Consider the following 19,384-nt stretch of genomic DNA (forward strand, 5'->3'; position numbering starts at 1 on the left):
ATCCAAGAACATTGACGCTTCACTGCTGATTCATTCTGCAACATGAAGACAGCCACAAATCACAAATTTCAATAGTTAAAAAGCCCTGCATGACTTCACTGTAGCTTTCAAATTCAGCGGCTGGAAAGAATGTGTCGCTGTTAGGTCATCTCGCCCACTCTCTTTCTCAGTTCAGGATCGCTCCCAGTGGTATTGTGCACATTTTTGCTCAAAACAGAAAACCGGTAAAAGATGTAAGGTGCTATTAAAATGAGCGAGGATCCGAGGGAAATTAACATCAAGCATTATACAGTGATAAAATGCGGATAATGAAGAAGCTATCAGATTGTGGTTTATATGCATATTTACAACCCACTGGGGGTTACTAAAGTATCTGTAAACAAATGTAACTGCTGATTACATGCCTTACAATTTCACAGTTCCATTTAACATTACTGTTTAGCTGTACATTTAACTACCATTTGCTTCAGTGTAACTATAATGAGAAGCCATGGGTGAACATTCACTCCACTAAAACCACTTGCTCCAATAATTGTATTCTAGTAATCAGTACAAATTCAAAAATCACACCTCAATTTCACTGCTTGCTTGCTTTTGACACGATCAAGCTCTTTCTTGGTATAAATCTTAACCTAAAATCGCGACCTTGACCATGGTGTAAAGCTTGTGTCAATTTATTCCTCAGTTCTTTTTCAACCAGCTCCTTTATTTTCTTTAAGAGGCTCTCTTCCTCCTCATAGCCTGCAAATATGCCAAAGAGCTCCATTCTCAGCCTACTCCAGTCATGCAGCCTTTGCTAAGTTCTCACTTGTTCCTGATTTTTGTTTCCACAAAGCAAATCCAAAATTCTCTCTATTCCCTCATCTCCCTGATAGCTTTTCTCGGTCAGCTTCCTTGACAAAGTCAGTCCACCAAAACCATCCTGGGCCCTCTATTTGACACTCACCTCCCTCCTCACCTGCCCTCTAATTCGGATACAGATTCTACTTTGTCCTTGCAGAGAAATCAATTCCTCCATTACTTCCTCTGTCATACTGCTATTGTCCACATTCTCCTTCCATCCAGACAACCAAAATCTCATTATCTCCCACCTTGATTTACCCATATACATTCCTAAACCCCAAATTAGTCTCTGTAGATCTTTTCCAAACACCTTATCACCTCCAAGGCTTCCCCCTTCTCCTCCAAAACATGTGATACCGGAAAACCTCACAACTGTAAAGCGTCTGATTATTTATTCCTTTTGCACTCTCTGCCTATCTGAAGGCTGATGATTGCCATTATCCATGTATCTGCTGCTCTCACAAGCAGCATGCCACTGTCTCCCACCCAAGCTTCTAGCTACTGACATTATCTAGTTTTGTAGAGTTGTATCAAAAATGCAAAAGATAAGGAGGTATTTCAAACCCAAGAATGTGTTAAGTTACCTCAGCACATTCCTCTGATGGAACCATTCAAATTGCTTGCCAAGTCCTACTTCTGCGTTTTCTACAGAAATTCAAAGAGCAGCTGGATGTGTGATCATCAGAGACTTCAAATAGTTAGCCTAGCCATTTATTTTACTGATGAGTTTGAAGTCACGTGAACATACACCTGACTAGCTTTAAACACAAAAAGAATGACTGCATCCTATGATACTTATTAATAACAGTATGAATAAACTTAGTTATAGCTGCACAATTTTGTGGCAAGTGTTCAGACAGACAAATGTAACCAACATAATTACAAGTTCCCCATTCATTGGGGAAAAGCAGTGAAATTAATCTAATAGTTCCAATTCCCTCCTTCCAATCAGATCAAGCAATGCATCAGAATTCTTTCTTGTGCTACAGATTACCTATCAGAAGCCAAGATCCAGCACAACTTACTTTTTATTTATGCTCTAATCTTAAGCAGCATTACTTAGTGACCTCGAAGTAAGGGAGGCTTTTTGTAAACAAGTGAGGAGTCCAGGCTTGCCCTGTGAAATAGAGGAGCAGCCAGGGAACATATAATATAGTTCCTCCCTGCACTCCTTTGTTGCACTGCATACCTAACCAGAGTTGCAGGTTTCAGATAGTCCTAGGGGCCTATCTTTAGGTGGTCGGGTTAGAAACAGATTTTATCAGTTGTTTGCAACACCCAAAATCTTTATGTGGGCTCCGCTTCTAGGGAAGCGATACTAGCATATTTGCAAACTAATTTGTCATAACAGGCCCATTGTAAAAGATGTGGCTCACAGGCATAACTGCCATATATTCTAAATGGATTAGAAAATAATTAATGTTTAAAAAGCTTCAGGCATTTTGTTTAACAAAGAGATTAAAAGTAATGCCAAAGAAACCATTTTCTCATCTGTTTATTTGACATACATGCTGTTACATGTTACACGGTTACTTGAGCACAATTAACTAAACCTGAAACAATGGCAGGGCTGCCAAGCACAGATCAACTGTTCACTGCTTAGGAGACAGGTAACTAAAACAGCTTCAGCTCATTAGAATAGAGCTGGGAACACTAATAACAGTGGTTATTTACCTAGTCTGAAAGAAAAGCACCTGACAAGACAGAACTCAAAAAACTTCCAGGCTACACGAGAAGTCCAAGGCCACATACGTAATTAACTGGACATCCCCAAACTGCCTTGATTCCTAGGCATTTTTGGTGCATGGGTGCTTTAACCAGGAAAAAAACCCCAACAACAAAACCAAAAAACCACCACTGGCCACACTCCCCCCCAAAAGTTATCAAGGTACACAACAGGGGGGAGGGAAGGAAGTCAGGGGGTTAGTACTGAGAGTTCATATTTAAAGTTGCATTTTATGAAGAAATTCACATAAGCAGGAAAAAAACAAAGCATAAAGAAAGCACGGCAAGAGCTCTGAGGCCCTGAAAAGTATTAGAAAGGATCGCTCCAGGGGATGAGTCAGGAAAGAGAAGAGTCAAGTGTTAACAGGAGAAAGACAAGGGTAGAGCCAAGTTGTTCAGATGGACTGATGTAGTTGAAAAATTCTTCTTACCAACCTTGTTCTGATAAAAACTTATTAATATGTTCCAGTATCCTACTGTCTGACACCTCAAGCACCTATCTATTGTGCCATCTCCCAAAGGGAACTGGCAGGACCACTGGAAAGAAACTTGAAGGGAAGCACTTGAATCTCACACAGAAAGAAGTTAGTAGAGAAATACAAAGAGGAACATGATAGTGAACAGGGAAGCTGAAGAAACTAGTTAAGTTGAAATGACAGAAAGAAACAGCAGCTTGCACAAGATGAGATCCGTAAATCCCAATGACAGAAATGCAATTTGCGATTAAGACAGCTGGTAAAGGTCATTCAAGGACAGAACCCAACAGGAGAAGAGAAGGACCACAAGGAGATTTAAATTCCGAGAGTTGCTAAGCAAAGGGGAGAAAGAGAGGAAGAGAAAACAAACACTGAACGAAGATGATCATTGCTCAGTTTTTTCAAAGCTCCTGTTTTTCTTTTTTTGACTGACATGTTTTTTAAAAGCCTCATCTGATAGACACCCCTATATGTCATGTAAATTAACCCTTCAGATAATGTTATCTGAACTTTTGTAGGTATTTTGAGGATCATCTTCACATTAAAATGAGTAACACAAAAACATGGTCAGATTCCTTTCCTCTAACAAAAAGAAGATTGATACAGCAACTTGGTCACTCTCTAACGTTATCTACAGAAGAAAGAAATTTGTTAGAAAACTGAAGTTACCAGGTAACACTATAATGAAAACAGAAAATGAAAACAGTAAGCTGGAAGCTAGCAGTAGGTGTGTTTAGGCTAGCCAAAAAAAAAAAAAAAAAAAAGGAAGTGAAACTGTTGTAAATTCACACCGAACAAAATTGATTTGCAAGAGTGCCAACCTACTATGCTGGCATTCTAAATAGAGAAGGAAAGACTTAAAGAGCCGCTCTTGCTCAGAAAACACAACAGATCGTTGAAGGGATTGTTCTGTGACTTGCTATGGTCTACACTGTGCAACATAGCAAACTTGATGACCATAATGACTGTTTCATTATGTTGTAAAATACACAAACCTCTTGCCTCCTCCATCTTATGGCACTGTTACGCTAATAAACATTCCTCAGTGATAAAGCTCTGCATCTTCTATTAGCCTACATCTGTGTCATAAATGAAACTGTTACCCAGAAAGAAAAAACCTCACACCCACATCTGCCTACTTTTACATTTTCCATATTGCATTTGCTATAAGGATTTAATCACATTATCTACAAGTCACACTTAGTATTCATTTTATGACCCACTCTTGAACAGTAAGTTTCTCCAAAACCTGCTTTTGATTAAACTTTCAGACACATCTCCAGTTACTCTATCTCTTTCTGTCACAGAAATTAAACAAAAGAAAATATTAGTCCCCTGTGACTACGTTATAAGTAGTACAGTTATAGAAAAAGAAGTTTTGACAATAAGGGATAAAAACATGATTTCAATTACTTAAAAATCACTAAATATTGTAGTAGTTAGATGGGATAAGGAAATACACTGTCCATGAGACCAATATCAAGTTCCTAATTCAGACTTGTCATTTGCAGAATATATATAAAAAATATGAAAGGACATGATTTACGTTACGAAAACAATGTACTATCTTCACCCTAGAATGGAACCAATAAACTTTGAGCAATGTAGTCTAATTTATGATTAAGTAGAAGTGCCCTTGACAGAACTGCCCATACATCTTTATTCATCCTTTGAACAAATTACAACATTGGGGGAGGATACATAATTAATCTAGCAATTTCAGCCAATTTAAAGACTCAAACAAGAAATTACCTTTAAAATGCCCACCCACATACTTAGAACTGTTATTTGGATTTTTGAAAATATCATTCTTTTTCATGCTTACAATCAGAAAGAATTAAGGATTTTGCAAACTGTTAGTACTTACTTATCTCCAAAGAATTTTCTCCAGAAATCTGCAGCATCAGCTTTAGTGATACGAAAGTTATCACCCTGGAATTGTCCATTTGGAAAAATAGCCTTGATTTCTGCTAGCATGTGGCTGAAGATGAGGGACAGCTTTGTGAGGTTTCTCCTGCAGACATAACAGGGAAAAATAATCACATCAAATCCTTAAAACTGAATAAATTGAATCAATCTTTCAGTATCTCGTATATCTTACATATTTATGTAATAATCACTGTTTGACACAAGAAAAATTGAGCTTTCAACTGAGAACACATCAAAGAAATACAAATCAGTAGTTTGGGTTTCTATGCACTTCTAAGAACATATTTACAGTAAGTGTCCATGAATATAAAATCATTTGTTCAGCAACAGAACAGATTTGAGTTCTCAACTGCATATTCCAGATACATTTCTGATCCCCATAAAGATTAAGCTTTTGCGTTTCTATTTCATTTAATCATTGAAGAAGCAGGAATTTATACTAATTAAACAGATAATACATTAAAAAAAAACAAAAAAACCAAACCCAAACCAAACAAACAAAAACCCCAAACAAAACAAAACACTATACCAAAAGCTCAAAACATAGTTTTATATGTGACATCAAACGTACTTCAGTCCAGGTTTCTAGAAATATAGACACAGCATAGGACTAGGTTTATGCTATCTTCCTATGACAATTTTATTCTTTTCAGCTTTCCCTTACTGCATCTACTTCCTGTTCTCTTTTTAAATGTCTTCCCTTTAGTTAAAACTTGCTCTCAGTTTTCAGTGGCATGTTCGAAACAAAAATGAAGCTTCTTTGTGATCAGCACACTTCCATAAGCTTTCCAGACTAGTATAAAAAGGTAATCAAAAAATATTTAGTTTTTGGCACAGAAATCCCATTTAGTATAGTGCAAAGAACATAGCATCCTAAAATGCAAATAATCCTTTTGCATGGAAAAATTTGTGGGAGATGTTGGGGAGAGGAGAGAGAAGAAGGGTGAAGTAACCTTTACAAGTTTCTTCCTGGAGATTCCTTAGACGATCCTTGCAGTAAAAAGGGGGTATTCCTGATATACAAAATAGGACCCAGGAGATGGAGCAGTTTTCATGAAGAATTTGTATTCTTATGTATTTTAATGAAGTATTTTAATAAGTTAGAAGTGTCCTATGTCAAGCCCGTTCACCTTTCACAATCTCAGGTACTACTTAATAGTGCCTCAAACAACTTAATGAAAAACATAATAAAATGCTTATCAATCATATAATTTATAACTGCTTATAGACAATATTTTAAATAAATTCAAACTTATTTGTAAGTCCCTAGGCACACGAAAAGACTAAGATAGATTTTTACTCATGCATACCAAACAGCTTTTAGAATGCTCAAAATCTCAAAATCCCCACAGTTGAACAGGTTTCCTGGGGTCTTCCTAAAAGTACACTCAACTTAGTACTGAAGCAGTAATTACTTCAACTAAATTTGTGGACAACTTATCATACAGACTCCTGTGGAAACTGTGTTGCAGATTCTACTATAGATTTTGCTACCAGGAAAACTATGATACAGAGAGTTGTTTTGAAAACATAAGCAATTTCAAACAAACAAACAACCCCCTGACAAATACGCTCCCCTCAAGATTGAGAACGGTTGTAAGGCTTATTCTTTCAGAGTCCTTTAATTCCTCCAGTATAATCAGATGTCTATAATTATGATGCTTGACTGTTCCATATTTTGTGGATTTGTTCCTTGCTATCCCCCTTCCTATTTCCTTTGTACTTTAATTACACACACGTGTTCCTTATTACTTTACTCCTCAGAACTCAAGCCTGATGCAGAGAACGAGCAACAGCTATTTTAATGTGGCTTCCTCAGCCTGACCTAGATCCAAGATTAAGCAAGCAGCTTTCTGTACTCAGGACAGATGGGAACATGATTCGGTGCAAGTTTGAACAGAGCTCTCCCTTGCCTGCTACACCATATACCTGTCTACTGTGCTGCATGGGTTCTTTTCAGGTAGAAATCTACCTAGTGAGCTTGTATGATTTGTGAGGTTTGAGCCCTGCAGCGAGCTAAAGGATGAAGCCATGTAGAGGTGCCACCCGGGGCACTTCCTTGCCCCAAGGGCATGTCCATGCAGATGCACTGCCTATCAGGTATAGCTGCACAGTGTGGGACCAGAACCAACAACCGGTAGGAAATGGACAGGAAACTGCACAGTGTAGACATGCATCCAAGCGGCTGTATCTACATCACAAAGCCTCCTCCTTCCCTCTTTGAACAGCACCAGTTACTAAGGGCACCAATACACTTTTGTTTTGTTATACAAGTTGAGTAAAACGGAGAAGAGAGGCAAAAGAAAAATCATTGTTTGCATTCGTATAAACAAGAAAAAATGTTTTAATATCAAACTAAGAAACCTTCGTTTCATCTAACTGCAAAGCTGAAATTTGAAACCAACTAGAACCTTATCCATGCCTGAACATACATCACACCATATATGCACAGCAGAATATGGCAAATTTTTGATCATTTATGTTAGCTATGTTTCCTCCTTAATTTTGATTCTTGCTGTACGAGACGATTATCAAGTCACTCTTAAGTATCAAATAATCATGATAAATCATGTCTTAACTTTTCACTTATATTTTTTTCATTAGAATTGTAAAGCACATATTGCACCACTTTTGCTTAGATATGCTTACATGATACCAGATCTTAGTAACTTATTGAGACAGAGATAAAAAGCTCAGTGATTTCAGAAATGGTTTTCAAGTGTTATACGGGGTGCAGACACAATGCCATCAGGCTGGACCACTAATTCTCCCTACCTGTGCATTTCACTCCGCTGACACTGTCTATCCATTCTAGCCCATGCAATTTTGCTGTCTTGTAGAGGGCTTTCCCAGGGCATCTCAAGAAGCACATACTCCACATTATCCACTTGGCAGTTTGCAAAGCTCCATTTTCTAAGTTAAGATAACTCCTTTTTCTCCCCCCATATAAAGATGGAGGAGGGTCAAAAATTTTCCATCTTGTTTTCCATTCATAAGTGCAAGACAACATATTCAAGTCCTATTTATTTGAAAAACAACTAAAACCATCAGCTTCAGTATTTTAGTGAACAATCCTAATGGAAGCCAAAGAACTGGTCAATCTGAGGTCTCATTCCTACCACATGACTGTAAATAAACCAATCTTTATTAACTCAGTCTGCATCTCTGACCCTAACATGGGCTTTGCTTCTCCTAGTCACAGCGAGGACTGTTGTAGTGGCTGAGGAACAATATGAACGCTGCCTTGTACTGGCACTCCGGTGGCAAAGAAGAGATAAGCAGATGCATGCTCTGGAGAGACCCTTTGACTCATCAGATTCTAGCAGGGGAGAGACACCTCAAGGGATCATATTGGAACTGTATCTCAAAAAAGTGCTATCCAAATTATAAAGAAACAATGGTTTTAATGTCTCAGCAGCCAGCCTTCAGGGTTTAAAAATATAATAATCTTTCACTGGCAACATGGAGCAGGTTAGAGGTGGGATTTCTTTCCTCAGCCGTGTTATGCCTGGTACAAACATCTTTATTTCTGTAGAGAGACTGGGTTTCATGCTGATGAGAAAAATCTTATCTTTCCAAAATCAAAATCCAACACCACTGCCTCTTTACACCAAATTGAACAGAGATGATCATTCTCCACAATATAATAGCTACTGCGGTCAGATTTAAGAATATTTTAACACTACACGATGCTACAGCAACTGCACTTTTATGTCGTATATAGTGTAGGTCTCTTCCATATTACTTACAACATGCTCAAAACCCATTAGTTGATGTTTTTCCTATGATTCATGCTTAGCTTTTGCTAACTTTTGCCAACTCAAACTGAAGCCATGCAGTTCAAACCCCTTCTAGTATCTGACTTCTGAAGTACCAGTTTTTCAGTCCTACTCTATTATTTGTTGCCAGACTTGATTGTACATGATAGATCTACTGAAGAACCAACCCCAGAAAATCTAAGATATAAAAATTAGAAATTGAATTTTCATTTAGTATAAACTTGTAAAGGCTTATTGAAACAGTAAATACATTTTGGTTAATCAAAAGAAAAATGCATTTTCTTAATATCAAAATTGATCTGTCTTTTGGAATTACACCTCATCAGCAAGTTTTCTAAAATACAGACAGTAAAGCCTGAAAACAAGAATTCTGAGTTTGCTCACTTTTCAGTAAGTGACTATATTCTGAATCAATTTTCTCTTCAGGCCTGGGGAGGGGGGGTCAGGCTAGAGAATACTGCAAAGATTTCATAACTGAAAGACTTTTCAAATACCCAGTCATAAGCAACTTGAAAACAGGGCTTAATGATGGAAATACTAACATCCCAGCCATTACCACAGCAGCAGCAGCTAGTGGTAGGAGGTCTGAAGCGGTCCTACTACCCTCCTGGATCTATTAAACAGCAAAGTCAAGCATGACCGGCATGCAGTAACACAGATAAGGTTTGGCTCTGTCAACTTTGTAATCACTGTATGAAAGCTAATTTTACTTTTTGGAAGGCAATACGGTCGAGCAAACAGAACTGGACAGGGAATTAGGCAGTGTCACTTCCCTTCTGCCACTGGCCTGGTTGATGAGGTGGGAGGAACACCTGTGTCCTCCATTTACTGCCTGCATATGCAGATGAACAGAGTGAAATACGCAGAGCGCTCCGATCTTGGAGAGTTCCAAATACACTTGGCAGAATCAACATATGCATAAACATACAAAGCAAAGCATACATCTGTGCCCCAATCCCTCGTAATTACTGGATTTCACAGACAATAATGAAGACAAAGTCATTTTAGCAATATGTACTTGTATCTCATGCAACAACTTGAAAATGCATAAACCTGCTTACATGCTGTATGTGTGTATCATTTCTACTTTCACACTTGTATATTACTATCTCCCATGAAAAACAATTCTTTTTATTTTACAGCTATACATATTTCTAAAAAAAAAAGTGCAGTGTAGAAAAGAAGTCAGACTGTATGTCTTTGCAGTTAGGTCACTCCAAAAATTAGGTTACTGCTAGGATTCCTTCTTCACTGCATCTGGTAAGTGTTTAATCTTTCTGTATCCACCTATATATACTTTGTTAAACAACAACCTGCTGTAATAAACAATACATCAACTTTCCAAGTTCATAATATATAACTCAATCCCCTGGCATAGAAAAACAGTCTTTAGAGCTAGAATAAAATCTGTTTCACAGCTAGGAATATTTTCCAGATCGATCTGACACAAAAGCATACCAGACTATTACTAAATAACAGATAATTCCTATGTAGAATAATTGTGCAAAGACAGCTCTGTTAGTGGGCACAACTGCAAATCAGAACTGCTTGTGAACCAAGACAAAAGAAAGTCTGAAATACCTTCATAAGATGAATTGTTTATTTTTACTTTTAAAAATCCATCCCCCCAAATATTAAAGCTTCAAAATTCAAAGCATATGTACAGAGCTCATTTCACATAATTAGTTCTATTCAAAACAGATTTCTGATCCATATGCTTGAGTTGCAGTAAAACATAGGGATCCTACAAAATACATTTACTAATTTGAAGAGACAGAATAGAGTCTTGCGATTCAGGTACAAAAGGCAGAAGTGGAAACCCATGTTCTGAGCTCTTCCACTCTGCTCTCTGAGAGTTCAGCATTTACATTTTGTGCCCCAGACGTCCATTCTGTGAAAAAAGCCCTTTCCAAACTATTTCACATTTGTATTTCGCCACCATGAGGAAAATCATAGCTGCTCATAAAGCCCCTTGACAGATTATACTTCTGCCATTAACTACTGACAAGTGACAGAAATGCACAAAGTGCAGGACAAATCATAAATAGAAAAAAATAAAATTCTGAAGAAATGTGAATTTCCAAAGATCTCCAGAAGGCACAGGAAGACGACTAAAAATCATATATGCTGCTAGCAGCTCAATCTTGATAATCTGGTACAACCCTGACTCATTTATCCCTCTTCCTCTTCCAGAACTTCCTCTTTCACAGACAGTAAACATAGGAAGAAAAAAACCCCATCAACAACAAAAAACCCCAATGCTGCTGTTTTAGAAAACTACAGGTGTAGAATACAGTCGTATAGTTTTAACAACAGATCTCTCCTTAAGACTTCAGAGGAAGTAAAGGAAACCGAAGGTTCCTGTGAACATGCCTGTGGAGAAAAAAAATCTGTCTACCACCATATTTGGCAATCAGTTCAACTCTGGATCTGTGCAATAATTATTTTTAAAAGCTATGTTAAGGACAGGGTATCGTTCAGGGACCAGAGTATATGGGCCTATTCTTGGGATGAAATATTCCTGGGACTAAGAATAAGCATGAGCTCTATTTCCTACTTGTGATCCTGACTCACAGAAGGAACACAGACAAATAATTTAATTTTGCTGTGCTTTAGTACTTCTCATCTGTTAGTCCAGAAAAAAAAAAAAAATTGTTGCCTTAAACATGGCAAGGTTCAGACAATAATTAAATTCATCGCTTGCTAAACTTGAAAAATAAGTATAAAACTGTAAGAAACTAGCTGGAGGTAACTACTACTTTTCCTTGAATCCTGAAGGAATTGAGCTTATCATGAATAGAAAAGCAGTACCTTTCCTTGAATGGATCCATCAGCCCCTTTTCAACACATACAAGGAGTATTGTGCAAGTCCAAGTGCAGCTGTGCTATTCTCAATGGATACCAAAATGAAAAAATGGCAGACTTCGGGCAAGATTTGGGCAAGGATATTTGGGAAAACAAAGAAAGTTGATCACAATGACACCTTGAATTTTCCTCCATCTTTTCCTTTGCTTAAAAATTATTTAACATTGATACACCGACTTCCATCAGCAGTCTGGTTTGTTTCTTTCTCATATTTTAAAGACAAGAAGAATATCAAAATGGAAGAAGGCAATGCTTGAAGAACTGAAAATTTCATTCCATCTTTCAAATCTGTTTATCAGCTGTCATTGCTTCTAGAGTAAATATTTGCTGTCCCATTTATGCAAAACTAAAGAATGAACACAGTATACAAGCAGCTTAGTAAAGCAAATATAATATAAATACAAAGGAAGGAAGATGGCCAGGGTTTCTCCAAATCTAAGACTCTCTACAAACCGATGAGTCCGTCTACTCACTACTCTCTCTGATCTTTCATTTTATGAACTGGAGTGCCATTGTGCCTACCAACATGTCTTAAGCAAAACTCTATCCAAGGATTATATTTGTTTTTTACTAAACAAACACTCCATACAGCAGCAATCATGCATAGCTCTCATCAGCTGGGCTTTACAGCCCACGTCTTGAAAATTACACTCCTTACAGTTCCGTCCATAGGACGGTTATGCAGCACAGATGAGTATCTCAAGGTACTCCTAAAGCAATTTAATTTCTCTTCTCACTAGTACTCAGGTATATGAGTTAAGAAATACATCCATGAAATGAAAACACAAAGAGGGTTAGCAGGGATTAAAGTAAAAGGAAATACAGTCTGCATAAAGCAGAATGAAAGTTGTCAAAAATGAAAAAAGGTGTGTTGACAAGCTAAAAGATGTCCTAATTTTCCCCATAAATAGTTGTTATCTCTATTTACTTATGCAAAAGATCAGATGTAACCAAAAATAATGTCTACAGAATGCTTGTCATGGAAAGAAATTTGAATAAAACTGATCGGAATATTTACAAGTATAAATACTTTGTAAAGAATAGTCAATCCTATGACATTATAAGTAGCAACATAAACTAAGAGCTAATCAATTTATTGATTTTACTACTGAAACTTTTAATTGAGCTACTATATCATCCTTACAAAACACATGATTTAGCATACTTAATCTGACATGTATATAGATTAAAAAAGAGCTGGACACCAGTATGTTTAGTTTTATTTGCTACTTTTTCACAGTCAGTTGCTTTTGCACTATGGTTTCACTCACCAGCATCAATATGTTATTTAGCACTGTTCTGCTTCCTCCATCCTCCTCCTGTAAGATGTCTTTGTCTACCAAGATCCATGTTATTAACTGAACACTGCCTTACGTGTAAAGCCAAATATCTGCATCTATAAATGAAACTGAAGTTGTCACAGAAACCCCCAGGAACAAGGGTAAATCCCGTTTTTGAAAAGTTGAATTAAGTCACTGAATACATAAATATGTAAAACTTTGTAAAAAAGATAAGTGAATTAATATGAAACAAGGAAGAAGCAATTACTATGCTTTCACCATTTTCCAAAGCTTTCTTCAAGTGGAAGGAACCTTCAAAACCACCCTTCGCCAAAATAAGCAGTCTGCTAAAGGCAGAGATGCGGTCGGTATGATTTTTTAGTACCTGATTAGGACAGTAAACATCTTGAATTTCATTGCAAAGTGAGGTCACTACTATCATTCATACTGTCCACGTACTCAAAGTATAACTGATAGCATCAACAGGTGTTAACATTTCCCCACATAATCATCACCCTCATAATTCCTGTGAGGATTACTTCGTTCGGAGATTACCCATGCCATGGATAAAGCACACCCATGCCAGGCCAAGCAAAGCTGCATGCAAAAAGGAACGCTTCTGTACGCAGAGCAACTCGAGTGACTCTGGAAGGGTCCGAAGCTGAGTTTGGCACAAATCCTGCCATGGCCAATGGCAGCAGCCCAACGGCCAAGGAGGGCACCAGGAGCTACTGATGTGACTACATGCTTGATCTGCTTGACAGCAATCTAGCCTGGGAAAAGGAAAGTGGTTTAGTTCTGTGTTGTGCTTGATGTAGTCTGCAGTCATGCAGCACCAGGAAATTCAGCGGTTTTGAGGTGCTAATACCAATAAAGCAGGTGTGCTGTATAGCACCCTGAGTGCATCTCTTAGTATGCAGGCCTGTCTTATCTGAGCAGAAAAGAATTAATGATGCTTCTTTGTTTTTTGGTGACTGCACGCTATTTTCTTAGACAGAAATAGTCCAGAACATGTACTGCAGGCTTGTTCTTTGAGAATTTTTTATTCAGATTCTATTACTTTACCTTAAAAAACACTGTCACTATGTTTTCTAAGTGAAAGAAACTAAAAAAAACAAACCAACAAAACCACTCCATGGAAATGAGCATCCTCCGCAACAGGCAATATCAATTACTTAATTTTAAATTCAAAACCTACTGAATTTTGTAACACTGTAGTTTCTTGTGTAGGCAAATCTTTTAGATTGTTCAACACTGAATCTAAATTTTTTTCAGGCCTACTGCTCTCATCACACTGAATGACTGTGGAAAAAATCTGCAACACAATCTAGCTATTTCTGAAAGCAGCACTACAAATACTTTTTGCTGACATTATGGCATTTTGACAAACTAATATGCATATATGTATTTTTTTTTCCATATATATCGTTCTCAAGTACCTAAATCTAATTTTGATATTTAACATGAAATGGTGTTTGGATCATATGTGCCTGCCAGTACTTTTGAGAAAATCTACACAAATTTCGCCAAATGATGAAACCGAGAGAAATTTTATTCAAGACGGCCCAAAACAAAATTCAAAATTCTCAGCTCCTGTGGTTGACTAGACTACATATGAAACATTTGCAGACAACAACTCAGCATGTGCTAGCTTGCAGCTGTGGGGCACAACTCTTATTCTTAACTAGTGGGCTTTCAACTCCGAAGAGGATAGGATAAGAAAATTCTTCCCCATTTTTCAGTGAAGCCCACAATGAACTCAGAAAGGAAGACAAGCTGGTCAATTTAAGGGCAAAGAAGAGAGAGGCTAAAGAAGGCAGATGGAAAAAAAAGAGATGGCAATATCAAACACAGTGAAACTTGAATATAAAAGGTACAATAATACAGAGCAGCATCAGAAATCTCATAAGAAAATGCCAGCACTTTCAGAGAAGAATTTGAACAGCATGAAAAAAATAGACCATAAGGAGATACACTAAATTTCAGGAACAAATGTATCTATTTTATGGTTGCTTGCTAAGTGAACACCTACCCTGTGCATTCAGGCCTACCCAGGCAACAGTCCCATGGAATAAGAAAATTTCATACTGTATTTAAAGCCTATCATAATGTACAAATACAAAGGGGACCAACCATGGTCACTCATATAATCCTATTTCTGGCAATTCTTTTGAGATCTTACCTTTCAATTTTAAAATAATCTAATTTAATTTTTTTTATGTCCTAAGTGTAATAGTATTTTTACCGGTCAGATCTTCTGATACAGATAATGGATCTGAATGCAAGTTTTAAAATAACTTAGCATTCACTTTCATGCATTAGGAGAGTACAAAAGTATCAAAACTGCAGCATTTTTTTTTTTAATGTTATTTTTAAATGTGCCATAATCTGCAGAGGCTCTTATTACCTGCTGTGTCACACATGATTTCCACTGAGGGCATGTCAACAAGACTGCAAGCCAACAAGCTGTTCCTACATTCCTAAGAGAAGAGACTAGCCAAAAGGGAATTTTCCTGGCTGAGCTGCTTCTGAGACTTGGTCAAGAGACGATACTGAGCTGCACATTTTGCCCTAGAACTCAACTTATTCTAAAGTCCTTACATTTTACTTTTTGAGCTTCTTGTACATCATTACTTCTATGTATTTGTTCTGTGGCAGTGGTAGGAGCCTCTCATCAAAAGCAGAGCTCATTGTTTTACAAAGACTAAGCCTCTTCATCCCACATATCTTCCTGTACCATCATTAAATGAGTAGAGGAACTCTCCAACTCTAGATCTTCACAAATATATTTCTTCACAGACCTTCAGATATGTCAAAACAAGAACTTTTACCCTGAGCCCTGAAAGAAGATTCCACATAGGCAGTCACTCTCATTAAAGCATCCTAAGAATTGTCTGTGAGCTGTTTTTCATGTGGTCTAAAATACACGATATTTACCAAAATGAAAGTCCAAGTGAGAGGTAAATAACCCAGTGAAGTATAATAATCAGCCTTCAAAGCACAACTCAAGTAATTCCTAGAGCTAAAGTTATTGAAATCCTATCAAACATATAATAAAAATTCCCATTTCCTCAGATGCACTTTAATCAAATACACCTGAAATCATTCACTGAAAATGATTTAAACATTACTTAGCCCTGAGATGCAGCTTGTTTGCAGCATTCAGTTAACAAAATTTGTGTCGCATAGCTAAGCAGTGTCACATAAATGCATATGGCACAGAAATATACCAAGAAAGCTGTATGAAGTACTGAAACTGTATGTGGGTCTTAGAATAATCCCTGTGTTTATTTACTGAAAGAATGTAAAGTGACTTTCATTCCAAGAAGAAAGTTACCATCTCTGGCCAAAAGCAGTAAACAATACAAATCTACCCTATTCACTTTCATAGATGCCCTGAAGCAATCGGCCTCCTGTTGTCTCACGTACCAGGAGTCCCTCTAAACCATTTAAAACCAGACATATTGCTGCCAGGTTGTGTTAGGAAGTTTATCTGTACAGGATAGCAAGGAAAGAGAAATCAAATACTTGGTTCCAAATTGTTACTTGAAATAGTTTCATGATGCTATGTCTACTTACGGCCCATAAGGACCAGGTCAGTAGATAGCCAACAGGACAATGAGGAACAACTTGGCACAACTGGGAATACAGCACAGACCTTGGGAAAAGTCTAATAGATTTCTTCTTTATAAAAAGGTATATGATTTCATACTAACTATAGAAAATAGAACTGGCTGAAATATTATCATCAGTATTTTAGTGCTAAAAAATGCAGGTATATAGCTAGACAGACAGCTGTATTTTTCATGGAAACTAGGACAGAATCTTTACCTTCAAGAAGTACTGATGTCAAGTTTCAGAACAGAAGCTGTCTGTACAAATCAAAAGAAAGCATTTTGCTTCTTCACTCTTCATCTCCCATGAGAAGCAAGGGAAGAAGACAAAATAAAAACAAGATTGGAAAATTCTTTGTGAAAAAGTATTTTTCTGGTTTGGTCTAAAGTACCATTACCAATGAAGAAATTTATACCCTGACCTGCTTACTAGACACCCCACCCCACCCCCCTTTCAACATTAATTAAGCTTATCCTATTTCAGTGATTACATTTATGAACTTGGGTCATCCCCCACTGCTTTCAACCAGTGGTGGTATTTTCAAATGTGGACACTTCAATTTGGGAGACAATCAAAGGTCTTAAAGAAAGCTACATAGCCACTGCCTCAGAGGGAAGGTCTGGCATGAATAAATAATTGGGCTAAACTGAAAAAAAAAAAAAAAAAAAAAAAAAAGGGGGGGGGCAAGGAGAGGGTAGGCATTAAGGGTTTGGGCTCAAAATGGAGGGAAGTACCAGCAAAGTTATACAGGGATCTGCTCCATTCAGCACATTCATTGGAAAACAGAGAGCAAAGGGACAAAGTTTGCTGATTACAAAGCTATTCAAAGGCTATAAGGCTGACAGATAACTGCAAATAGCTGCAGAGTGACTCAAAACCAAAAATGGCAGATGAAGTTCAACATACATGAAGGCAAAACTATATACCTGAAAAAAAAATAATCTTGATCTGATGTACAAGAGGGCAGGCTCTGAGATGGCCATTGCCACTCAGGAACATGACTTTGGACTGTGATAGGTAATTCCAGGACAATACCAGCTCAGTGCTCATCAGCAATAAAACCGCAAATCAAATATTACGAATTATTAGCAAAGGAACAGAGAACAAAGCAGAAAACATAATTATGCCACCATGTAGAATCACAGTCACCTCTTATCAAACCAGATATCTAAGAACCAGATATCTAAGAGATACATCAAAAGATAAGAAGGATTATCAAAGGTAAGAAATGACTTCAAATTGAGGAGGAACTGAGTATGCTGGGACTCTTCACCTTGGACAAGTAACCACAGAGGAAATCTGACAGAGGTCTACAAATTACGAGTGGCATAAGGAAGATGGATGGGGACTGACAGTAACTAGAACATTAAATGAAGCTGACGGGAAGCAAGTTCAAAAAAACCCCTGTTCCTCAGAAGTTGTTGCCTACAGATACTGTGAAGGCAAGTTTAAACAGGCTTGAGAGGAGACTGGAAAAACACCAGGAAGAGCAGCTTCACTGAAGGTTACTAGAGTAACAAAGCACAACAGGCTCAGGAAATCCCTGAGCTGAAAATGGCCAGAGGCCATTCTTTTTCACCCCCATAACTGGGGTTGAAAAGTTGAAGTTGCCCAAAACAGAGACTGTATCAGGAGTGTGGTTGTGCGTCCCACTGGGAAGGTGGCCTGGCAAAGTCTGGCAGTAGGAAAGGGCAGGCGATGGCGCAATACTGCATTAGGCAGAGATCCAGAGATGTACCAGGATCATTCAGGAGCACAGCAGAGCACTACGCTTTAAAATGATGGACGCAACAAGAACCTAGAAGGGTACTTGCTAACACTGGAGAAGTGAGTAGTATTAAGAGAGCTGACGGCAAAGTCAAATCACAGATGTCTTCCAAGATAATCAACATTAATAGTGAGAGTCAAGTAAGATAGCGTTCCTAAAATTAGATGAAGAGGCTCACAGAGGGCAAGAGTCCAAAGAGAACGAGAAAAGGTTACTATACAACAGCTGGAGTGGAAACATCAAAATTCTGAGTGGCAACATGAAAACCTGCATGTTTTACTCACTGCTACATCTTATCCCACACATGTTATTAAAACAATACATCCAAATGCCATCACAACAGGAAATAAAATAGACTAAAATTCCTTCCAATAAAAATATTTTTTTTAAGGCATGGAGGTTTTCAGAGGCACACCTGATTTTTATTCCCGAGACTAAACACTTGTGCAGTTTTGCCTAGCAATGCAGTTTACTTTGCTACTTGCAAAAGTAAACACTTTCTGTGATTATGGATTCCTGGAACAATCAACCAGCCTCTGAAAACAAATTGCTTTGAAACAGGAATGTAAAACTAAAGACAACAGTATTCTTCCATCAAACACTGAAGCATTCCAGCTCTTGCTACCAAAGCAAGTAAGAACAGAGAAAACAGCAGACACAGAATTCATATCTTAAGTTTAAACAAACAAACAAAAATCTCTGGATACTAAGAAATCAAGCTGTAAGTTTCTAACCACCCTTTTTTCATGAATCATCTTAAAATCACTGCACTACATATTCTGGCAAATTTTCACCACCTGAAAATACTTATATTAAGATTATGTGAAATTGTATATATTATCTTTATTTTGATTTAGCTTGTGGACCAAACATTTTGATTTCTCTAACTACTTGAATGTTGTAGCTAAATAAAAAAGCATATATTTTAAAGAACCACTGCACTAAAATATTTCACAGTCAAAAACATATTCCCACTTCTGGTTTTCAGATAGTCATCTTGGGATAGGAAAGGAGCATTAATTCCCAAAGCATACCATGTATTTAATTGCCCTTTTATACTATGAATAATAGGAAGACTGTTTAGATCTGAAGTGAAGGGAAAGA

General features: G+C 37.5%; 1 protein-coding gene across 1 annotated transcript in view; it reads right to left on the minus strand.

Moving 5' to 3' along the window:
* Positions 1-19,384, minus strand: part of CBLB (Cbl proto-oncogene B, E3 ubiquitin protein ligase) — a 128,925-nt gene that overhangs the window by 58,175 nt on the left and 51,366 nt on the right. Inside the window, exon 3 of the mRNA XM_009883713.1 lies at positions 4,912-5,058. Within this exon, the coding sequence (XP_009882015.1) occupies positions 4,912-5,058 (147 nt within the window). The remainder of the gene's footprint in view (positions 1-4,911; positions 5,059-19,384) is intronic.

Source organism: Charadrius vociferus, unplaced genomic scaffold (assembly GCF_000708025.1).
Source record: "Charadrius vociferus isolate BGI_N301 unplaced genomic scaffold, ASM70802v2 scaffold554, whole genome shotgun sequence".
Taxonomy (NCBI): Eukaryota; Metazoa; Chordata; class Aves; order Charadriiformes; family Charadriidae; genus Charadrius; species Charadrius vociferus.